General features: G+C 49.0%; 1 protein-coding gene across 1 annotated transcript; it reads left to right on the top strand.

The window, feature by feature from the left end:
• Positions 1-15857: 15857 nt before the first annotated feature.
• Positions 15858-24666, top strand: LOC134928698 (uncharacterized). Its single transcript, XM_063924716.1, has one exon. The coding sequence runs from the start codon at positions 15878-15880 to the stop codon at positions 24494-24496; it is 8619 nt and encodes a 2872-aa protein (XP_063780786.1). The 5' UTR covers positions 15858-15877; the 3' UTR covers positions 24497-24666.
• The last annotated feature ends 940 nt before the right edge of the window (positions 24667-25606 follow it).

Here is a 25606-nt window from a genome sequence, read left to right as displayed (position 1 = left end):
CCCCCCTTACCAGCTCCCCCCTTAGTAATTCCTCACACCAGCTCCCCCCTTACCAGCTCCCCCCTTAGTAATTCCACACACCAACTCCCCCCTTAGTAATTCCACACACCAGCTCCCCACTTACCAGCTCCCCCCTTAGTAATTCCACACACCAGCTCCCCCCTTAGTAATTCCACACACCAGCTCCCCACTTACCAGCTCCCCTCTTAGTAATTCCACACACCAGCTCCCCTCTTAGTAATTCCACACACCAGCTCCCCCCTTACTAGCTCCCCCCTTAGTAATTCCTCACACCAGCTCCCCCCTTACCAGCTCCCCCCTTAGTAATTCCACACACCAGCTCCCCCTTACCAGCTACCCCCTTAGTAATTCCACACACCAGCTCCCCCCTTAGTAATTCCACACACCAGCTCCCCACTTACCAGCTCCCCCCTTAGTAATTCCACACACCAGCTCCCCCCTTACCAGCTCCCCCCTTAGTAATTCCACACACCAGCTCCCCACTTACCAGCTCCCCCCTTAGTAATTCCACACACCAGCTCCCCCCTTACCAGCTCCCCCCTTAGTAATTCCTCACACCAGGTCCCCACTTACCAGCTCCCCCCTTAGTAATTCCTCACACCAGGTCCCCACTTACCAGCTCCCCCCTTAGTAATTCCTCACACCAGGTCCCCACTTACCAGCTCCCCCCTTAGTAATACCTCACACCAGCTCCCCCCTTACCAGCTCCCCCCTTAGTAATTCCACACACCAGCTCCCCCCCTACCAGCTCCCCCCTTAGTAATTCCACACACCAGCTCCCCCCTTAGTAATTCCTCACACCAGCTCCCCCCTTACCAGCTCCCCCCTTACCAGCTCCCCCCTTAGTAATTCCACACACCAGCTCCCCCCTTAGTAATTCCTCACACCAGCTCCCCACTTACCAGCTCCCCCCTTAGTAATTCCACACACCAGCTCCCCCCTTACCAGCTCCCCCCTTAGTAATGCCACACACCAGCTCCCCCCTTAGTAATGCCACACACCAGCTCCCCCTTAGTAATTCCACACACCAGCTCCCCACTTACCAGCTCCCCCCTTAGTAATTCCACACACCAGCTCCCCCCTTAGTAATTCCTCACACCAGCTCCCCCCTTAGTAATTCCACACACCAGCTCCCCCCTTACCAGCTCCCCCCTTAGTAATTCCTCACACCAGCTCCCCCCCCCCTCCCCCCCTTAGTAATTCCTCACACCAGCTCCCCCCTTAGTAATTCCACACACCAGCTCCCCCCTTACCAGCTCCCCCCTTAGTAATTCCACACACCAGCTCCCCCCTTAGTAATTCCTCACACCAGCTCCCCCCTTGCCAGCTCCCCCCTTAGTAATGCCACACACCAGCTCCCCCCTTACCAGCTCCCCCCTTAGTAATTCCTCACACCAGCTCCCCCCTTGCCAGCTCCCCCCTTAGTAATTCCTCACACCAGCTCCCCCCTTAGTAATTCCTCACACCAGCTCCCCCCTTAGTAATTCCACACACCAGCTCCCCCCTTAGTAATTCCACACACCAGCTCCCCACTTACCAGCTCCCCCCTTAGTAATTCCACACACCAGCTCCCCCCTTACCAACTCCCCCCTTAGTAATTCCACACACCAGCTCCCCACTTACCAACTCCCCTCTTAGTAATTCCACACACCAGCTCCCCCCTTACCAGCTCCCCCCTTAGTAATTCCTCACACCAGGTCCCCACTTACCAGCTCTCCCCTTAGTAATTCCTCACACCAGGTCCCCACTTTCCAGCTCCCCCCTTACCAGCTCCACCCTTAGTAATTCCACACACCAGCTCCCCCCTTAGTAATTCCTCACACCAGCTCCCCCCTTACCAGCTCTCCCCTTAGTAATTCCACACACCAGCTCCCCCCTTAGTAATTTTACACACCAGCTCCCCCCTTAGTAATGCCACACACCAGCTTCCCCCTTAGTAATGCCACACACCAGCTCCCCCCTTACCAGCTCCCCCCTTAGTAATGCCACACACCAGCTCCCCCCTTACCAGCTCCCCCCTTAGTAATTCCACACACCAGCTCCCCACTTACAAGCTCCCCCCTTAGTAATTCCTCACACCAGCTCCCCCCTTAGTAATTCCACACACCAGCTCCCCCCTTACCAGCTCCCCCCTTAGTAATGCCACACACCAGCTCCCCCCTTACCAGCCCTCCCCCCCCTTAGTAATTCCTCACACCAGCTCCCCCCTTACCAGCCCTCCCCCCCCCCCTTAGTAATTCCTCACACCAGCTCCCCCCTTACCATCCCTCCCCCCCCTTAGTAATTCCTCACACCAGCTCCCCCCTTACCAGCCCTCCCCCCTTAGTAATTCCTCACACCAGCTCCCCCCTTAGTAATTCCTCACACCAGCTCCCCCCTTAGTAATTCCTCACACCAGCTCCTCCCTTAGTAATTCCACACACCAGCTCCCCCCTTAGTAATTCCTCACACCAGCTCCCCCTTACCAGCTCCCCACTTAGTAATTCCTCACACCAGCTCCCCCCTTACCAGCTCCCCCCTTAGTAATTCCTCACACCAGCTCCCCCCTTACCAGCTCCCCCCTTAGTAATTCCACACACCAGCTCCCCCCTTACCAGCTCCCCCCTTAGTAATTCCTCACACCAGCTCCCCCCTTAGTAATTCCTCACACCAGCTCCCCTCTTACCAGCTCCCCCCTTAGTAATGCCACACACCAGCTCCCCCCTTAGTAATGCCACACACCAGCTCCCCCCTTAGTAATGCCACACACCAGCTCCTCCCTTACCAGCCCGCCCCCCCCCCCCCCTTAGTAATTCCTCACACCAGCTCCCCCCTTACCAGCCCCCCCCCCCCCTTAGTAATTCCTCACACCAGCTCCCCCCTTACCACCCCTCCCCCCCCCTTAGTAATTCCTCACACCAGCTCCCCCCTTACCAGCCCTCCCCCTTTAGTAATTCCTCACACCAGCTTCCGCCTTAGTAATTCCTCACACCAGCTCCCCCCTTACCAGGTACCCCCTTAGTAATTCCTCACACCAGCTCCCCCCTTACCAGCTCCCCCCTTAGTAATTCCTCACACCAGCTCCCCCCTTAGTAATTCCTCACACCAGCTCCCCCCTTACCAGCTCCCCCCTTAGTAATACCTCACACCAGCTCCCCCCTTACCAGCTCCCCCCTTAGTAATTCCTCACACCAGCTCCCCCCTTAGTAATTCCTCACACCAGCTCCCTCCTTAGTAATGCCACACACCAGCTCCCTTCTTAGTAATTCCACACACCAGCTCCCTCCTTACCAGCTCCCCCCTTAGTAATTCCACACACCAGCTCCCCCCTTACCAGCTCCCCCCTTAGTAATTCCACACACCAGCTCCCCCCTTACCAGCTCCCCCCTTAGTAATTCCTCACACCAGCTCCCCTCTTACCAGCTCCCCCCTTAGTAATTCCACACACCAGCTCCCCCCTTACCAGCTCCCCCCTTAGTAATTCCACACACCAGCTCCCCACTTAGTAATTCCACACACCAGCTCCCCACTTACCAGCTCCCCCCTTAGTAATTCCACACACCAGCTCCCCCCTTACCAGCTCCCCCCTTAGTAATTCCACACACCAGCTCCCCACTTACCAGCTCCCCCTTAGTAATTCCACACACCAGCTCCCCCCTTACCAGCTCCCCCCTTAGTAATTCCTCACACCAGGTCCCCACTTACCAGCTCCCCCCTTAGTAATTCCTCACACCAGGTCCCCACTTACCAGCTCCCCCCTTAGTAATTCCACACACCAGCTCCCCCCTTACCAGCTCCACCCTTAGTAATTCCACACACCAGCTCCCCCCTTAGTAATTCCTCACACCAGCTCCCCCCTTACCAGCTCTCCCCTTAGTAATTCCACACACCAGCTCCCCCCTTAGTAATTCCACACACCAGCTCCCCCCTTAGTAATGCCACACACCAGCTTCCCCCCTTAGTAATGCCACACACCAGCTCCCCCCTTACCAGCTCCCCCCTTAGTAATGCCACACACCAGCTCCCCCCTTACCAGCTCCCCCCTTAGTAATTCCACACACCAGCTCCCCCCTTACCAGCTCCCCCCTTAGTAATGCCACACACCAGCTCCCCCCTTACCAGCCCTCCCCCCCCCTTAGTAATTCCTCACACCAGCTCCCCCCTTACCAGCCCCCCCCCCCCCTTAGTAATTCCTCACACCAGCTCCCCCCTTACCATCCCTCCCCCCCCCCTTAGTAATTCCTCACACCAGCTCCCCTCTTAGTAATTCCTCACACCAGCTCCCCCCTTAGTAATTCCTCACACCAGCTCCCCCTTTAGTAATTCCTCACACCAGCTCCTCCCTTAGTAATTCCACACACCAGCTCCCCCCTTAGTAATTCCTCACACCAGCTCCCCCTTACCAGCTCCCCACTTAGTAATTCCTCACACCAGCTCCCCCCTTACCAGCTCCCCCCTTAGTAATTCCACACACCAGCTCCCCCCTTACCAGCTCCCCCCTTAGTAATTCCTCACACCAGCTCCCCCCTTACCAGCTCCCCCCTTAGTAATTCCACACACCAGCTCCCCCCTTACCAGCTCCCCCTTTAGTAATTCCTCACACCAGCTCCCCCCTTAGTAATTCCTCACACCAGCTCCCCTCTTACCAGCTCCCCCCTTAGTAATGCCACACACCAGCTCCCCCCTTAGTAATGCCACACACCAGCTCCTCCCTTACCAGCCCTCCCCCCCCCTTAGTAATTCCTCACTCCAGCTCCCCCCTTACCATCCCTCCCCCCCCCCTTAGTAATTCCTCACACCAGCTCCCCCCTTACCAGCCCTCCCCCTTTAGTAATTCCTCACACCAGCTTCCGCCTTAGTAATTCCTCACACCAGCTCCCCCCTTAGTAATTCCACACACCAGCTCCCCCCTTAGTAATTCCACACACCAGCTCCCCCCTTAGTAATTCCTCACACATGCCCTCCCTTAGTAATCCCCCACACCAGCTCCCCCTTAGTAATTCCACACTCCAGCTCCCCCTTACCAGCTCCCCCCTTAGTAATTCCACACTCCAGCTCCCCCCTTAGTAATTCCACACTCCAGCTCCCCCCTTAGTAATTCCACACTCCAGCTCCCCCCTTAGTTTTTCCTCACACCAGCTCCCCCCTTACCAGCTCCCCCCTTAGTAATTCCTCACACATGCCCCCCCTTAGTAATCCCCCACACCAGCTACCCCTTAGTAATTCCACACTCCAGCTCCCCCCTTAGTAATTCCACACTCCAGCTCCCCCCTTAGTAATTCCACACTCCAGCTCCCCCCTTAGTTTTTCCTCACACCAGCTCCCCCCTTACCAGCTCCCCCCTTAGTAATTCCTCACACCAGCTCCCCCCTTAGTAATTCCACACACCAGCTCCCCCATTAGTAATTCCTCACACCAGCTCCCCCCTTACCAGCTCCCCCCTTAGTAATTCCACACACCAGCTCCCCCCTTACCAGCTCCCCCCTTAGTAATTCCACACACCAGCTCCCCCCTTACCAGCTCCCCCCTTAGTAATTCCACACACCAGCTCCCCCCTTACCAGCTCCCCCCTTACTAATTCCTCACACCAGCTCCCCCCTTACCAGCTCCCCCCTTAGTAATTCCACACACCAGCTCCCCCCTTACTAATTCCTCACACCAGCTCCCCCCCTTAGTAATTCCACACACCAGCTCCCCCCTTACTAATTCCTCACACCAGCTCCCCCCTTACCAGCTCCCTCCTTAGTAATGCCACACACCAGCTCCCCCCTTACCAGCTCCCCCCTTAGTAATTTCTCACACCAGCTCCCCCCTTACCAGCTCCCCCCTTAGTAATTTCTCACACCAGCTCCCCCCTTACCAGCTCCCCCCTTAGTAATTCCACACACCAGCTCCCCCCTTACCAGCTCCCCCCTTAGTAATTCCTCACACCAGCTCCCGACTTACCAGCTCCCCCCCTTAGTAATTCCTCACACCAGCTCCCCCCTTACCAGGTCCCCCCTTAGTATTTCCTCACACCAGCTCCCCCCTTAGTAATTCCTCACACCAGCTCCCCCCTTACCAGCTCCCCCCTTAGTAATTCCTCACACCAGCTCCCCCCTTACCAGCTCCCCCCTTAGTAATTCCTTACACCAGCTCCCCCCTTAGTAATTCCTCACACCAGCTCCCCCCTTAGTAATGCCACACACCAGCTCCCTTCTTAGTAATTCCACACACCAGCTCCCTCCTTACCAGCTCCCCCCTTAGTAATTCCACACACCAGCTCCCCCCTTACCAGCTCCCCCCTTAGTAATTCCACACACCAGCTCCCCCCTTACCAGCTCCCCCCTTAGTAATTCCACACACCAGCTCCCCCCTTACCAGCTCCCCCCTTAGTAATGCCACACACCAGCTCCCCCCTTACCAGCCCTCCCCCCCCTTAGTAATTCCTCACACCAGCTCCCCCCTTACCAGCCCTCCCTCTCCCCCCTTAGTAATTCCTCACACCAGCTCCCCCCTTACCATCCCTCCCCCCCCCTTAGTAATTCCTCACACCAGCTCCCCCCTTACCAGCCCTCCCCCCTTAGTAATTCCTCACACCAGCTCCCCCCTTAGTAATTCCTCACACCAGCTCCCCCCTTAGTAATTCCTCACACCAGCTCCCCCCTTAGTAATTCCTCACACCAGCTCCTCCCTTAGTAATTCCACACACCAGCTCCCCCCTTAGTAATTCCTCACACCAGCTCCCCCCTTACCAGCTCCCCACTTAGTAATTCCTCACACCAGCTCCCCCCTTACCAGCTCCCCCTTAGTAATCCCTCACACCAGCTCCCCCCTTACCAGCTCCCCCCTTAGTAATTCCACACACCAGCTCCCCCCTTACCAGCTCCCCCCTTAGTAATTCCTCACACCAGCTCCCCCCTTAGTAATTCCTCACACCAGCTCCCCTCTTACCAGCTCCCCCCTTAGTAATGCCACACACCAGCTCCCCCCTTAGTAATGCCACACACCAGCTCCTCCCTTACCAGCCCGCCCCCCCCCCCCTTAGTAATTCCTCACACCAGCTCCCCCCCTTACCAGCCCTCCCCCCCCCCTTAGTAATTCCTCACACCAGCTCCCCCCTTAGTAATTCCTCACACCAGCTCCCCCCTTAGTAATTCCTCACACCAGCTCCCCCTTTAGTAATTCCTCACACCAGCTCCTCCCTTAGTAATTCCACACACCAGCTCCCCCCTTAGTAATTCCTCACACCAGCTCCCCCTTACCAGCTCCCTACTTAGTAATTCCTCACACCAGCTCCCCCCTTACCAGCTCCCCCCTTAGTAATTCCACACACCAGCTCCCCCCTTACCAGCTCCCCCCTTAGTATTTCCTCACACCAGCTCCCCCCTTACCAGCTCCCCCCTTAGTAATTCCACACACCAGCTCCCCCCTTACCAGCTCCCCCCTTAGTAATTCCTCACACCAGCTCCCCTCTTACCAGCTCCCCCCTTAGTAATGCCACACACCAGCTCCCCCCTTAGTAATGCCACACACCAGCTCCTCCCTTACCAGCCCTCCCCCCCCCTTAGTAATTCCTCACTCCAGCTCCCCCCTTACCATCCCTCCCCCCCCCCCTTAGTAATTCTTCACACCAGCTCCCCCCTTACCAGCCCTCCCCCTTTAGTAATTCCTCACACCAGCTTCCGCCTTAGTAATTCCTCACACCAGCTCCCCCCTTAGTAATTCCACACACCAGCTCCCCCCTTAGTAATTCCACACACCAGCTCCCCCCTTAGTAATTTCTCACACATGCCCTCCCTTAGTAATCCCCCACACCAGCTCCCCCTTAGTAATTCCACACTCCAGCTCCCCCTTACCAGCTCCCCCCTTAGTAATTCCACACTCCAGCTCCCCCCTTAGTAATTCCTCACACCAGCTCCCCCCTTAGTAATTCCACACACCAGCTCCCCCCTTAGTAATTCCACACACCAGCTCCCCCACTTAGTAATTCCACACATCAGCTCCCCCTTAGTAATCCCTCACACATGCCCCCCCTTAGTAATCCCCCACACCAGCTACCCCTTAGTAATTCCACACTCCAGCTCCCCCCTTAGTAATTCCACACTCCAGCTCCCCCCTTAGTTTTTCCTCACACCAGCTCCCCCCTTACCAGCTCCCCCCTTAGTAATTCCTCACACCAGCTCCCCCCTTAGTAATTCCACACACCAGCTCCCCCATTAGTAATTCCTCACACCAGCTCCCCCCTTACCAGCTCCCCCCTTAGTAATTCCACACACCAGCTCCCCCCTTACCAGCTCCCCCCTTAGTAATTCCACACACCAGCTCCCCCCTTACCAGCTCCCCCCTTAGTAATTCCACACACCAGCTCCCCCCTTACCAGCTCCCCCCTTAGTAATTCCACACACCAGCTCCCCCCTTACTAATTCCTCACACCAGCTCCCCCCTTACCAGCTCCCTCCTTAGTAATGCCACACACCAGCTCCCCCCTTAGTAATTCCACACACCAGCTCCCCTCTTACCAGCTCCCCCCTTAGTAAATCCACACACCAGCTCCCCCCTTACCAGCTCCCCCCTTAGTAATTTCTCACACCAGCTCCCCCCTTAGTAATTCCACACACCAGCTCCCCCCTTAGTAATTCCACACACCAGCTCCCCCCTTAGTAATTCCACACACCAGCTCCCCCCTTACCAGCTCCCCCCTTAGTAATTCCTCACACCAGCTCCCGACTTACCAGCTCCCCCCTTAGTAATTCCTCACACCAGCTCCCCCCTTACCAGGTCCCCCCTTAGTATTTCCTCACACCAGCTCCCCCCTTAGTAATTCCTCACACCAGCTCCCCCCTTACCAGCTCCCCCCTTAGTAATTCCTCACACCAGCTCCCCCCTTACCAGCTACCCCCTTAGTAATTCCTTACACCAGCTCCACCCTTAGTAATTCCTCACACCAGCTCCCCCCTTAGTAATGCCACACACCAGCTCCCTTCTTAGTAATTCCACACACCAGCTCCCTCCTTACCAGCTCCCCCCTTAGTAATTCCACACACCAGCTCCCCCCTTACCAGCTCCCCCCTTAGTAATTCCACACACCAGCTCCCCCCTTAGTAATTCCACACACCAGCTCCCCCCTTAGTAATTCCACACACCAGCTCCCCCCTTAGTAATTCCACACACCAGCTCCCCCCTTACCAGCTCCCCCCTTAGTAATTGCACACACCAGCTCCCCACTTACCAGCTCCCCCCTTAGTAATTCCACACACCAGCTCCCCCCTTACCAGCTCCCCCCTTAGTAATTCCACACACCAGCTCCCCCCTTACCAGCCCTCCCCCCCCTTAGTAATTCCTCACACCAGCTCCCCCCTTACCAGCCCTCCCCCTCCCCCCTTAGTAATTCCTCACACCAGCTCCCCCCTTACCATCCCTCCCCCCCCCTTAGTAATTCCTCACACCAGCTCCCCCCTTACCAGCCCTCCCCCCTCAGTAATTCCTCACACCAGCTCCCCCCTTAGTAATTCCTCACACCAGCTCCCACCAGTTGAAAAAGGCTGTTCTAGGTAATGCTTGTACGTGCAGTGCACTAGCCTTATATGGGATCCGATCTGAAGATCGACAGTGTCTAGGTCGACCACTATAGGTCGACAGTCACTAGGTCGACATGGATGGAAGGTCGACAGGGTTTCTAGGTCGACATGTGCTAGGTCGACATGAGTTTTTTACATTTTTTTTTCTCTAACGTCCTAAGTGGATGCTGGGACTCCGTAAGGACCATGGGGAATAGCGGCTCCGCAGGAGACTGGGCACAACTAAGAAAGCTTTAGGACTAACTGGTGTGCACTGGCTCCTCCCTCTATGACCCTCCTCCAGACCCCAGTTAGAATCTTGTGCCCGGCTGAGCTGGATGCACACTAGGGGCTCTCCTGAGCTCCTAGAAAGAAAGTATATTTTAGGTTTTTTATTTTACAGTGAGATCTGCTGGCAACAGGCTCACTGCATCGAGGGACTAAGGGGAGAAGAAGCGAACCTACCTGACTGGTGGTAGCTTGGGCTTCTTAGGCTACTGGACACCATTAGCTCCAGAGGGATCGACCGCATGGAACCGGCCATTGATGTTCGGTCCTGGAGCCGCGCCGCCGTCCCCCTTACAGAGCCAGAAGCAAGAAGAGTCCGGAAAATCGGAGGCAGAAGACTTTAGTCTTCACCAAGGTAGCGCACAGCACTGCAGCTGTGCGCCATTGCTCCTCAGCACACTTCACACTCCGGTCACTGAGGGTGCAGGGCGCTGGGGGGGGGGCGCCCTGAGCAGCAATAAAAACACCTTGGCTTGCAAATATATCACAATATATAGTCCCAGAGGCTATATATGTGATAATTACCCCTGCCAGAATCCATTAAAAAGCGGGAGAAAAGTCCGCCGAAAAAGGGGCGGAGCTATCTCCCTCAGCACACTGGCGCCATTTCTCCCTCACAGCTCCGCTGGAAGGAAGCTCCCTGGCTCTCCCCTGCAGTCTACACTACAGAAAAGGGTAAAAAAGAGAGGGGGGGCACTAAATTTAGGCGCAATATACATATAGCAGCTATAAGGGGATATAATTTAGTTAATCCCTGTATTATATAGCGCTCTGGTGTGTGCTGGCATACTCTCTCTCTGTCTCCCCAAAGGGCTTTGTGGGGTCCTGTCTCCTGTCAGAGCATTCCCTGTGTGTGTGCGGTGTGTCGGTACGGCTGTGTCGACATGTTTGATGAGGAGACTTATGTGGAGGCGGAGCAAATGCCTGTAAATGTGTTGTCACCCCCTGCGGGGCAGATACCTGAGTGGATGGACTTGTGGAAGGAATTACGTGAAAGTGTCGACTCCTTACATAAAAAATTTGATGACATGCCAAATGCGGGGCAGCCGGCTTCTCAGCTCGTGCCTGCCCAGACGTCTCAAAAGCCATCAGGGGCTCTAAAACGCCCGCTACCTCAGATGGCAGACACAGATGTCGACACGGATACTGATACCAGTGTCGACGACGAAGAGACTAATGTTATGTCCAGTAGGGCCACTCGTTACATGATTGAGGCAATGAAAAATGTTTTACACATTTCTGAGGTGACCCCAGGTACCACAAAAAAGGGTATTATGTTTGGAGAGAAAAAACTCCCAGTAGTTTTTCCCCCTTCTGAAGAATTAAATGAAGTGTGTGAAGTAGCGTGGGCTTGCCCAGATAAAAAATTGGTAATTTCTAAAAAGTTACTAATGGCGTTCCCTTTCCCGCCAGAGGATAGGTCACGTTGGGAAACACCCCCTAAGGTGGATAAAGCGTTTACACGCTTATCAAAAAAGGTGGCACTACCGTCTCCGAGTACGGCCGCCCTGAAGGAGCCTGCTGATAGAAAGCAGGAGGCTCTCCTGAAGGCTATATATACACACACTGGTATTATACTGAGACCAGCTATTGCTTCAGCATGAATGTGCAGTGCTGCTGCTGCATGGTCTGATTCCCTGTCAGAAAACATTGACACCCTAGACAGGGACACTATATTGCTGAACGTAGAGCATATTAAAGACGCAGTCTTATACATGAGAGATGCACAGAGGGATATTTGCGGGCTGGCATCTAAAATAAGTGCACTGTCCATTTCTGCCAGGAGAGGGTTATGGACTCGGCAGTGGACAGGTGATGCAGATTCTAAAAGGCACATGGAAGTTTTGCCTTATAAGGGTGAGGAGTTGTTCGGGGATGGTCTTTCAGACCTAGTGTCCACAGCAACGGCTGGGAAGTCAGCATTTTTACCACATGTCCCCTCACAACCAAAGAAAGTACCGTATTATCAGGTACAGTCCTTTCGTCCCCAAAAGAGCAGGTGGGGTAGAGGCGCGTCCTTTCTGCCCAGAGGTAGGGGAAAAAGCTGCAGCATACAGCCAGTTCCCAGGAACAAAAGTCCTCCCCCGCTTCTTCTTCTAAGTCTGCCGCATGACGCTGGGGCTCAACAGGCGGAGCCAGGTACGCTGGGGACCCGTCTCAAAAACTTCAGCAATCAGTGGGCTCGCTCACAAGTAGATCCCTGGATCCTTCAAGTGGTATCTCAGGGGTACAGGCTGGAATTCGAGACATTTCCCCCCTGCCGTTTCCTCAAATCTGCCTTGCCAACAACTCCCTCAGGCAGGGAGGCTGTGATAGAGGCAATTCACAAGCTGTATTCCCAGCAGGTGATGGTCAAGGTGCCCCTACTTCAACAAGGACGGGGTTACTATTCCACAATGTTTGTGGTACCGAAACCGGACGGTTCGGTGAGACCCATTTTAAATTTGAAATCCTTGAACACATATATAAAAAAATTCAAGTTCAAGATGGAATCGCTCAGGACGGTTATTGCAAGCCTGGAAGAGGGGGATTACATGGTATCACTGGACATCAAGGATGCTTACCTGCATGTCCCCATTTACCATCCTCACCAGGAGTACCTCAGATTTGTGGTACAGGATTGTCATTGCCAATTCCAGACGCTGCCGTTCGGCCTGTCCATGGCACGAGGGTATTTACCAAGGTAATGGCCGAAATGATGATACTCCTTCGAAAAAAGGGAGTTTTAATTATCCCATACTTGGATGATCTCCTGATAAAGGCGAGGTCCAGAGAGCAGTTGTTGGTCGGGGTAGCACTATCTCGGGAAGTGCTACAACAGCACGGCTGGATTCTAAACATTCCAAAGTCACAGCTGGTTCCTGCGACACTTCTACTGTTCCTGGGGATGATTCTGGACACAGTCCAGAAAAAAGTGTTTCTCCCAGAGGAAAAAGCCAAGGAGCTGTCATCTCTAGTCAGAGGCCTCCTGAAACCAAAACAGGTGTCGGTGCATCACTGCACGCGAGTCCTGGGAAAGATGGTAGCTTCCTGCGAAGCAATTCCATTCGGCAGGTTCCATGCCAGAACCTTTCAGTGGGACCTGTTGGACCAATGGTCCGGATCGCATCTTTAAATGCATCGGCTGATAACCCTGTCTCCACGGACCAGGGTGTCTCTGCTGTGGTGGCTGCAGAGTGCTCATCTCAGAGAGGGCCGCAGATTCGGCAAACAGGACTGGGTCCTGGTGACCACGGATGCCAGCCTTCGAGGCTGGGGGGCAGTCACACAGGGAAGAAACTTCCAAGGACTATGGTCAAGTCAGGAGACTTCCCTACACATAAATGTTCTGGAACTAAGGGCAATTTACAATGCCCTAAGTCAGGCAAAACCCCTGCTTCAAAACCAGCCGGTTCTGATCCAGTCAGACAACATCACGGCGGTCGCCCATGTAAACCGACAGGGCGGCACGAGAAGCAGGACGGCGATGGCAGAAGCCACAAGGATTCTCCGATGGGCGGAAAATCACGTGTTAGCACTTTCAGCAGTGTTCATTCCGGGAGTGGACAACTGGGAAGCAGACTTCCTCAGCAGGCACGACCTCCACCCGGGAGAGTGGGGACTTCATCCAGAAGTCTTCCAAATGATTGTAAACCGTTGGGAAAGGCCACAGGTGGACATGATGGCGTCCTGCCTAAACAAAAAGCTAGAAAAGTATTGCGCCAGGTCAAGAGACCCGCAGGCGATAGCTGTGGACGCTCTAGTGACACCGTGGGTGTACCGGTCGATTTTATGTGTTCCCTCCTTTTCCTCTCATACCAAAGGTACTGAGGATAATAAGGTGAAGAGGAGTAAGAACCATACTCATTGTTCCGGATTGGCCAAGAAGGGCTTGGTACCCGGAACTTCAAGAAATGATCTCAGAGGACCCATGGCCTCTGCCGCTCAGACAGGACCTGCTACAGCAAGGGCCCTGTCTGTTCCAAGACTTACCGCGGCTGCGTTTGACGGCATGGCGGTTGAACACCGGATCCTGAAGGAAAAGGGCATTCCGGAGGAAGTCATTCCTACGCTGATTAAAGCTAGGAAAGAAGTAACCGCAAACCATTATCACCGCATATGGCGGAAATATGTTGCGTGGTGTGAGGCCAGGAAGGCCCCAACGGAAGAATTTCAGCTGGGTCGTTTCCTGCACTTTCTGGTTTGAGCCACTTAAGACCGTGGATTTGAAATATCTCACGTGGAAAGTGGTCATGTTGTTGGCCTTGGCTTCGGCCAGGCGTGTATCAGAATTGGCGGCTTTGTCATGTAAAAGCCCTTATCTGATTTTCCATATGGATAGGGCGGAATTGAGGACTCGTCCCCAGTTTCTCCCTAAGGTGGTATCAGCTTTTCACTTGAACCAACCTATTGTTGTGCCTGCGGCTACTAGGGACTTGGAGGACTCCAAGTTACTGGACGTAGTCAGGGCCTTGAAAATTTATGTTTCCAGGACGGCTGGAGTCAGGAAGACTGACTCGCTATTTATCCTGTATGCACCCAACAAACTGGGTGCTCCTGCTTCGAAGCAGACTATTGCTCGCTGGATTTGTAGCTCAATTCAGCTTGCGCATTCTGCGGCTGGACTGCCGCAGCCTAAATCTGTAAAAGCCCATTCCACGAGGAAGGTGGGCTCTTCTTGGGCGGCTGCCCGAGGGGTCTCGGCTTTACAACTTGCCAAGCAGCTACTTGGTCAGGGGCAAACACGTTTGCAAAATTCTACAAATTTGATACCCTGGCTGAGGACCTTGAGTTCTCTCATTCGGTGCTGCAGAGTCATCTGCACTCTCCCGCCCGTTTGGGAGCTTTGGTATAATCCCCATGGTCCTTACGGAGTCCCAGCATCCACTTAGGACGTTAGAGAAAATAAGATTTTACTCACCGGTAAATCTATTTCTCGTAGTCCGTAGTGGATGCTGGGCGCCCATCCCAAGTGCGGATTGTCTGCAATACTTGTATATAGTTATTGCCTAACTAAAGGGTTATTGTTGAGCCATCTGTTGAGAGGCTCAGTTGTTATCATACTGTTAACTGGGTATAATATCACGAGTTATACGGTGTGATTGGTGTGGCTGGTATGAGTCTTACCCGGGATTCAAAATCCTTCCTTATTGTGTCAGCTCGTCCGGGCACAGTATCCTTACTGAGGTCTGGAGGAGGGGCATAGAGGGAGGAGCCAGTGCACGCCAGTAGTCCTAAAGCTTTCTTAGTTGTGCCCAGTCTCCTGCAGAGCCGCTATTCCCCATGGTCCTTACGGAGTCCCAGCATCCACTACGGACTACGAGAAATAGATTTACCGGTGAGTAAAATCGTATTTTTTTTTTCATACTTAACGATCCACGTGGACTACGATTGGAACGGTAAAGTGTGCCGAGCGAAGAGGTAGCGGAGCGAAGGCACCATGCCCGAAGCATGGCGAGCGAAGCGAGCCATGCTAGTGGACGCGGTGCACTAATTTGGGATCCCGGTCACTTTACGAAGAAAACGACACCAAAAAAATAATAATTCCTCATGTCGACCTTTAGACCTGTCGACCTAGAACTTGTCGACCTAGAAACCCTGTCGACCTTCCATCCATGTCGACCTAGTGACTGTCGACATATAGTGGTCGACCTAAACATTGTCGACCTAGACACTGTCGATAAAACGAACCACACCCCCTTATATGTGCCTTATGTGGGCTCCTCAATGCAGGATCCTGTGTCACAGTGAATAGAATAATAGTGGTCTGATTGTGTTGCCATGCGCACTGCAGTACTCCAATGTCTTTACTCATTTGTGCACTCCTCATTAGATTTATTATCCTCTCCTTACCTCATGGATTGTTACCAGAGTAATGTGTACTCATTGGTTGAACGTCATTTAAATCTCATTTATTAAAGTAGCTGTTGCAGAAACGTTAATCATGTCCTGTTCCACCTTTTCATATTTGTGTATATATTCAGGTGTTTTGAAACAATGCCATGACTCGAGAATGAGTTGAGATATAACTTGTGACCTCTTTTCAGGATCGTCCGCAATATACCGGTGACATGCAGGACGCAAGGGGTAGAAGCACTAGATCATCAAAGCGATATGGCTCTGTTCCTGACTCTGTATCGTTACCGGACCATGAAATTCAAGGCTGCCAAAGTGACACTGGACAATATCTGTGCATTGAGTGCAATGAAACTTTTGACACTAAACTGGAACTGAACAGTCACCGTCAGAGTCACGTGACAAAGAAACAGTTCACATGTGCACATTGTGGAAGAGGATTCCACCACCAAGTCTTCTTGCAAATGCACGAGAGAAGCCACGAAGATGGGGGTTCTCGGACACCAGTCACTAAGACGCCATGTCGAGTAATATCAACGAGGAGCAGCAAGGCCATGTCATCTCTTATATCAGATGATGATCATGGCACATCCACTCCTACCAAACCATCTGACCATCTCCTGAACTCCATAGTGAAATTCAGAAGTGAAAAAAAAGTTTGCCAAGCTTATGCCCCCCATGAGTGTGTCACCAGACGCATGCAAGGTACCACTCTGCCTGCTTACCAGAGAGCGGATGCTCCTGAGAGAAAGAACAGGTTTGAGTTGAGAATATCAAAGTTTTCAGACACTACTGTTCACCTTATTGATACCTTTGGAAACACACTTGAGATACTAAGTGAGGTTTTTAATAAGTATACAATTGGTGAACCTGAGCAGGAGAGTTGTGCGGAGAGCCATGTAAGCCCCAATGTAGAAGAACATACAAATACCTTGGAGAATATTGATGCGCAGAATGTCAATACAATTGATACTACTGACCAGAAGGTGTCACATGTCATAACTGCTTCCCAGGACGTTTTGGAAGACCCTCCCTTGTTATCCCAAGTAGAAGAATTTGACTCTGGGAAAAATGTACATGTTAGTGACACGGAGGCGGATCTGCCTTTGTGCAACATCAAACCTATCGTAAGTGCCAGCACTTCTCCTGAGAAACTGTTTCATTTCCGTGATGTTGATATTCTTACAGCACCCACAGCCTCTAACTCGGACACAGGTGGCACTTCATGTCATGAACATCTCGTAAATCAGCCAAATTCTGAAATTCCCAAGAATACTTCTGATGATATAATCTTAAATCCTCCAAGTACTGTCCAGAATGACTCCTTGCTAAATCACAATACTAGTGAACTTGTTGACCCGGTCTTCGAAATTGACAGCAGAGAATCTGTTACCAAGCTGCAGACAGATTGTGAAACCAAAGCATCGGAAGGTTCCCTTGTGGAAGAGGTAAATTTGTATGACGGTGATATCAGCGCTGGTCATACTGCAGATGAAATGGATGCCTCGCCTAAGCTGGACACTTTAGATACGATACCTCTTGATGATCTGTTAAACCAACATGAACAATGGAATGTCCCGTGTGTTTTACATGATGAAAGCAGTTCTACTTTGAACAAGTCTGTAGCACCTGAAGCCCCTATCAATACTGATAACCAGGAAAAAGGTCTTCAAAATACTTCTTCTACTAACACACTTGTTGCATTGTGTGGGGATGATAAGGATCAGTCTTTGTTGAATGATGATTCAGTGAATGAAATGGGAATCTTAATGAATATGAATCATGATTGTGATCAGTTGGAACCATCATGTGAAAATAAAAGCATCAATGTGAAGACAAACCTCAATATTTGCTTGCCAGAATGGGATGCATTGTCAAAAATGGTTAATGATGACCATATGTCAGATCAGCAGAGTAAAACAGCGACATGTGAACTGGAAGAAAATAAACATTCACCTAGATTTGATGAAGAGCTGCTTACGGCTTTAGAAAAGAGTAAAGACATGAACTTATTGGAAACTGGTGAACAGGAAAACTTACAAAATCGTCTGGCCCTTGATGAGTGTTTATCAGAATTGAAAGAGCAGCATACAGAAAAGGAGTCTCTCAACTCCCCTAGGAATGTAGAACTGGACAATGTGATGCATGAGCTTGAATCAGCCGCTGAGGGAACAAGCCAGGAACAATCTGACTCTGGCAAAGAAGATGTTGATTTTCACATTTTTAACAGTAGACCAACAAATCTAGAGGAAAATGGAAAAGTGAGCTCACAAAATGAAAATACAGGAGAGAATGATCTTGCTTTAGTAAAATCTGATGAACAGTCTCTGAAGGATAATGGGAACCAAGGGACAACATGGAAGTGTGAAATTCAGTCTAGTTCAAATGAGAGCTCCTATTTGAAGGATATTGATGATCAAAGAGACCCTGAAAGAGAAACAAACATTTGCAAAGTAACTCAAGATGTCGGTGAAAAAATGTCCCTTTTTGAGATGGAAACTCCTGTTTGCTCACCAAAATCAAATACCCAGTTGCAGATGGACCGCAGTGATGGTGAAAAAACAATCTCTTTGGAGCAAGATGCGCTGAATGATGAACACCTTATAACTGACCAGTCCGATACTGTCTTATCGGACCACAATATGAGAGACGGTTTTAATAAGGAAGAAATATTGCCTTTAGAAGCACAATTAGAGGTTCTTCCGCAAATCCATATCTCCAATGAACAAAACATTGTATTAGAAAAAGAAATTGAAAATGATGTTGTCATGCATAAAATGGTAATGGCCCATTGCTTAAATGAACCAGATGAATCACCGGCTCCTAGCGCTCTTCTCTCGTCTAATTTGGAAAGTGAAATGGACATTCCATTACAGCAGAATCAGGGAGAAGAGGATACAGTTAGTCATATCAACACGAATGAGATTGATCTAGAAATGAGCTCATTGGATAGCCATGAACCATCAGCGAAAGATGACATTAACATCTCTAAGCAGAATTCACAGCCACAAATCTCTGATCGCCAAGTAAACACTGAGAGAGATGCAGACTTCAGTTTAGTAAGTCATGATGAACAGTTTAAGATTAATCTTGCTGGTAATGAGAGCGTCCAAGATGCAAGCCAAACAGATGGTGCAGAGATTGAATTTGACTGTAACGATTGTTCCTCTCATGTGGCAGACACTGAACTAGACTCCTCTACGAGCTTGCTAACCACTGAGAAATCAGGAGTGAGTACTGATGAAAAACAAGATCAAGATCCATCTGTTATGTTTGTGCAGGACACAGTGCCTGAAAATGACAAAGACTCTTTCACCGAAGAGCCTGATAGTAGTCATCTGATTAACGAAATGGTGACTGAACATTGTGACCTTTTTGACCAAGAACTAGAGCAAGATCACTCAATTGATCAACAAAATGAAGAGAAAACTGAAGATCTAAATTCCATGAAGGAATCTTCTTTACCTATTACAGTGGACATTGAAAAGCTATCCACTCCTAAAAAGAATCTTTGTGGCGTTCTAAGTGTGCTAGATGAGTGTAATGACAGTGCTGAAAGAACAAAAGTCTCTGAGGGTTCACCAGTAAATCATAACATTACGGAGGTATTTAATGAGACGGAGTCTCCCAGTTTACTTGAATACCCTGACTTTAGGTCAGTTGACTCTTATGATAGAGAACCAGAGCCAAATCTAAATCTGGAGAATGCAGGAGATGGCTTACCATCCCCTCACAATGAAGTCCTTAGTGTTTCATCCTTGACCAGTCAAAAAGAAAGTCAAGAAGGCCTTTTCAGTGGTACACCCCAGATAAGTAGCAAAACAACTCTTCCAAGTGAAGATGCAGAAAATGTTTTAGATGCCCAAAATGAACAGTTAGAGAGAGAGACTGAATATCCAACTACACATGAACTAAATATTTTACAAAATATCAGAAATGACCACAATGATAAAGATACAAAGGTAGTGATCTCTGGATGCAGCAATCTAATGAATGAAGAAATCGTGGACAAGCAGATTACCTTTCATGAAAGAGACCCTAATAGTGAACTGCCATTCATTAAAAATGTTGAAACTGAAGTAATGTCAGATGCTGAAAAGGCCTTATGCCCTGAACAACATAATCTAAATCCATCTTCTGCTCTGGACTGTTTCTCTGACCATCATTTACAGAGCAGTGTCGGGGATGGGATTAATGAGGAATGCAAAGAAATTAACTTAGATGAGAACAGTTCCCATGAAAAACTTGAGACAACACACAATTCTCAGGTGCCTAGTGTTGACCTAGTTTTAAGTGACTCTGGAATGAGCAGCCAGATTAACAAGACGGAAGATGAATTTGAAGACCCAAGTGAAATCTTGCACAAACCTTTTCCATGTGAAAGTTCAAATATGGATGAAGTCCCTAATGACAAGTCTGCAATGTCGAGAAGTGATATTGGGACTTCCAGTAGCGAAGCATCAAATTCATTGTGCAAGAGCCAATCTGTAATTCATGATTCACCAGAAGGTCCACCACTGACAAATAGTGGCAGTAAAGAGGATTCATCTGATGTGAAAATGTCTGACGGAACATTGGGGGCTGGTGGACAATGCTTGACGTGTGGCCGAAAGGTGAGACGCAGTAGGAAAGAACTAGTTTGGTCACCACTCTGCTTTAAGTGCCGTTTGCTGGCAAAGAGACAAGAGCACCATGCTAAGCAGGAAATGTGCAAGAGTTCAGACCTTGTACTGGAACCAGAAATGTCTAGTAAAGAAGAAAATTTGTTCAATTTCTCAAACTGTAATATTAAACAAGAGGCAGATCATTTGCAAAAAGAAATATCTGATGAACCTGTTGAAAAATTGGATAATACATCTGTCAAGGAGGAAGAGCCTGATCCTATACCTAAAAAAACATATACGTGTCAGAAGTGTGACAAGTCCTTCAGAATTCCTGCACTTCTTGCAGGTCACATGAAATGTCACACATTACCCCAGTGTTTGACCTGTGGCTGCCAAATGAGACTGAAGTATAAAACTAGGCGTATTCCGCGGAGGTGCCAGAAATGTGTTCAGCAAATCAAGGAGCAAAAGAAAGGTGATGGAACGCTGATTGGTGAGAAGAGTGGAGATGAGGACAGCCTGAAGTCAGACAGTGAGGCTCCTGTAACTTCTCTGTCTGACAGCCATAGTGTAATGCCCGACGATGAGCTACAGGACAGTGACACGTCTTTGAGCACTATAAAATCACACCAGAAACCATGTACTAAAAGCAAATTTCGCCAAGCAAAGTTACAGTCTGTAAGAGTTAGAAGAGGAGCTGAGATGTTCCACTCTGGACTTCTAAAAAAGCACAAGAAGGTTCGGTCTGGCATGCCATCCCTGTACTGTACCTGTGATGCAGGTTTCAGATTTGGACTTAGGAAGTCGGTGAAAAAATGTCAGCATTGTCATAAGCTTATTAGAGACCGAACACCTCCAGTTTCACTTGAAAAAGCAGAGCTGACAGCTGCCCATCAATCTGACCTATCTGATTCATCACATGATAGTGACCAAGATCTAAGAAACAAGCTGAAAAAAGATCTAACTGGTGACAAAAAAAGACCATTAAAGAAGGTTAAAAAGCAGCAATTGCCAGAGTCTGAAATGCAAACTACTAAAGATGATTTGGTGTCAGGGGATAGTGCTGAAACACGTGTAAGAAAATCTGTCCAGGAGTTGAAGCCTTGTAAAGCGGAGGCTGAGATCTGTAAGAAAGAAGATACTGAATCATCTTCAGATGAACAGATGAGTGACCAGAGCATGAGTCTGCCAGATGGTGAAAAGCCACGTTTATGCCCGCAATGTGGCAAGGCGTTTAAGTGTAATAGGTCTCTTCATCTTCACCTGTTGAGCCATACAGCAATACTTTGTGAGTCTTGTGGTTGTCGATTGCAGAAAAAGAGACGAGCTGGTCGATGGTCAAAGAAGTGTCGTATCTGTAGACTGCACAGCAAAGAGCCAGGTGTTTCTGCTGATGTGGAAAAGGCCTTCACCAGCGAAAACATTACAAAGGAGGAAAGCATGTGTTCTTTTCCGCTTAAAGTCAAGCAGCCAAAGATTGTGAAAAATAGACAAATCAAGTCCATTACAAAGCACAAGAAAGACCTTAAATGGAAGAACATGATGTTGTCCGTGAAAGGGCTTAAAAGGAAACCTAGAGAAAAGAATGACATAACTTGTCTTGAAGATCATAAAAAAGGTGACAATGAAGTAAAAAAGGACCTGCAGAGCACCAGTTCAGAACCAGACCATAGTAGTAATGTGTCTGCCATTAATGATGATAAAAGCAGTATTTTCACAGATTTTGCTGCTCTACCCAAAAATGATGTACACCTTCATGGTTTGCAAGAACCTGATTCTTCAGGACTGCACAATCCTCGAAAAAAACTCGGGGGCATCCATAAACAAGGCAGAAAGTGTTTGTATAGAGAGAAAAACATTATTAAAGTTGAAGAGGACCAAGTTTTACCTTATATTCACAATCCGCCTGCATCAATTATTCCTGTATCCATTAAAGTAGAGGATGAAAACCAGTGTTTGGAATGTAGCCAAACTTTTCCAAATGTGGATCTTTTGATCAGCCACCAGCAAAATCATATTGAGGACCAGCCATTCACATGTTCACAGTGTCCACAAAGCTTCTCTAAAGAACAGTATTTGAATATTCACCATAATACCCATGCTGAAGATCGTCCCTTTCATTGTCCAGAATGTAATAAAACCTTCACTAGAAGAAACCATCTTGGTGTCCATATGCGTGTACACACAGGCACAAGACCATTTGCTTGTCCAGACTGTCCTTGCAGATTTCGGCAAAAGGGCAGCCTGATTATTCATCGTTACACACATAGAAATGTTCAGCTTTCGCTATTAAAGCCTTATCCGTGTTCAATCTGCAGTAAAAGTTTTAAGCAAAGGGAAAGGCTAGTCGTGCATGAACGTCTTCATACTGGTGAATGTCCCTTCTCTTGTAAGGATTGTGAAAAAGTTTTTCCTAGCAAAGCAAGGCTTTACATCCATCGTAAAATGCATAAAACCTGTAAGATTTCATCTAGTGTTCAGCCAAGTACTGATTGCAAGGAAAATATGGAGACACAGCCTTTCAAATGCCAAGACTGTGACAAAGTCTGCTCCACCAAAGCCAGTCTGGTTCTTCATCGGAAAGTGCATAAGTTGTCATCCAGCTCTGAGCAGATTAGCCAGCAACAGAATGTAGAAGAACATCCTTTTCATTGCAAAAAATGCAATAAAGTCTTCTCCACTAAGGCAAGTCTAACTCTGCATATCAAGCTGCACACAGCACACAGGGTAACTGCCAACTTAGACCAGAATCCTGCCAGCAAAGGGGACATGCAGGGGCAGCCTTTCATTTGCAAAGACTGTGGTAAAGTCTGCTCCACCAAAGCCAGTCTTGTTCTTCATCGTAAAGTGCACAAGTCTCTATCCTTTCAGGAGCAGAATCTGGACTCCAAAGCTGGTATTGGAAGCCATGCCTTCATTTGCAAGTACTGTGATAAAGTCTGCTCCACCAAAGCCAGTTTTGTTCTTCATTCTAAGGTGCACAAATCATCCAGCAGCGAAAGCATTCTTACAAAGAATGTGGTGCAGAAGTCCTTTATTTGTAAGGAGTGTAATTTAGTCTTCTCCAACAAGTCTAGTTTTGTCCTTCATTCTAAGGTACACAAGTCTTCATCCAGCAATGAGCAGAATTTAAAAGTTGACCTGGAGAAACAGACCTTCATTTGCAAAGACTGTGATAAAGTCTGTTCCACCAAAGCCAGTCTTGTGCTTCATAGTAAGGTGCACAAGTCATTATCAAGCAATGAACTGAACATTAGTCCTGGAGTAGACATGGAAGAGCATCCTTTTCATTGTAAGGACTGTGGGAAATTATTTTCCAGCAAAGGCAAGCTCTCTGCCCATAGTAAAGTGCACTCAGAGCACGACCAAAACCCCAGTTCTGACCAAAACCCTAGTTCTGACCAAAACCCTAGCCACATTGCAGATGTGGACCAGCAGCAAAAGACGGACACTGAAGAAAAACCATTTCCCTGTCCAAAATGTCGATTAAGATTCACACGATTGAAGATGCTTGTCCGTCACAAACTTATTCATGGGGATGATGGAATCTTCCCATGTCTACATTGTGGAAAGAGGTTCCTATTCCAGAAATCACTTTTAAACCATGTGAAGATCTGTCAGAGCAGAAACAAGGGAAAAATCATCTTGGGACAGAAGAAGGCTGCAACAAAAAGAAAGAGTTTGAAGGATGTAGGTGAATCTAGCTTGGGAGAAGAGGCTGTGACCAAGAAGAGAAAAATCAACGAGAACAAGAAAGTAACATCTGATGCACAAAAAGAAAACAAGAAAAAAATGATTAAGGGAAAGAAGCTTGGTTTAATCAAAGAGAAATGTAAAACAAAAGACCTAAAAGACAAAAAGACCAAACCAAAAGAAAAGAGATCTAAGGGAGATGGTGAAACAGATACAGATGGTGAGGGCAAGAAATCCTTGCAGATAAAACATGAGAAAATCTTAGACGTTGTGGTGAAGGATAAAGAAGTTGCCAAGGAGAAAAAACGAAAAGCTGTAGTAAAAGTAAAGAAGGTTGTGAAAAAAGTCCCTTCTAAAGAAAAGCAGCAAAACAAAAGAAGTGTAAGCCTAAAAAAATGGGTCATAGCCGGTACTACAGTGAAGAAACAGACTGTGATTGGTGGGGTGAAAAAGAGAGAAGTGAAAAAAAGTGGGCCAGGTAAAGCCAAGTCTGGGGGGAAAAGTGGACAGGGGGTAAAAGAGAAGAATGAAAAATGACTGTCATCTCCTGCTGCTGAATAGAAGCGTTCATCCTTATTTCATACGTAACAGTGTTGCTACTTAATGTTTTTGTTGTCTGTACAATGTTCCACTTCTGTAGACATTCGTATACTGAAGCCGTTAAATTTAAACCTTGTTGTCTTTTAATAAAATTTGCCTATGTGGAATACTTTGCATTCTGATTTTTGCGGTACTGTCAGCGTGTCCTGCTACATGTAAAAATCTAACTTGTAATTGCAAGAGCAACATTAACTCTTTCATCTCTAAACTTCTAGAATTGGAGGCTGAATGTGATGTAAGAGTAACTCTTGATACTGATGTATTCCTCACTGTAGGGTGCGACTGGTTTGTAAAAAGAGAGTACATTGATTTCTGGGCCTGTCCAGTGAGTATAGACTATAGTTCTGGTTTGCTGAATCCTGTGTTTAACAGATTATTGTTTCTGTTCATTAATTAGGGATGTTGGTGATGTGATGAAGGGTCATTTTTTATTTTTCTAATTGTTTCGCTTACATCCTAGAGGATGCTGGGGTCCACATTAGTACCATGGGGTATAGACGGGTCCACCAGGAGCCACTGGCACGCCAAGAGTCTGAGAGTGTGGGCTGGATCCTCCCTCCATGCCCCTCCCACCAGACCCAGTTTAGAAAATGTGCCGGAGGAGCCGGTCACAGCTGGGGAGCTCCATAGGAGTGTTTAGTTTTATTATTTTGATTACTCTCAAAAAAGGTGGTTTTACCTGTGCCAGGATCTACCGCGTTAAAAGAACCGGCTGATCTCAAAATTGACACTACGCTCAAATCCATATAGATGGCTTCAGGGGCGATACTTCGTCCTACTATTGCCTGTGCATGAATTTCCAAAGCTATAGTAAAGTGGTCAGGCACGTTACCTGAGGATTCAGATACAATGGATAAAAGTGACGTTGAATTGTTTTTACGTAACATACAGGATTCTGCAGGATTTATGGTGGAATCCATGAAAGACCTGGGTTTGATGGCTGCAGGGATATCTTCCATGTCTGTCTCAGCTTGTAGAGGAGTTTGGCTGCGCCAGTGGTCTGCTGACGCGGAATACAGGAGAGGTGTATGGAGAACCTGCCCTACA

The sequence above is a fragment of the Pseudophryne corroboree genome, chromosome 5 (genome assembly GCF_028390025.1).
Source record: "Pseudophryne corroboree isolate aPseCor3 chromosome 5, aPseCor3.hap2, whole genome shotgun sequence".
Lineage (NCBI taxonomy): Eukaryota > Metazoa > Chordata > Amphibia > Anura > Myobatrachidae > Pseudophryne > Pseudophryne corroboree.
This window is presented reverse-complemented; position numbering and strand designations above follow the sequence as displayed.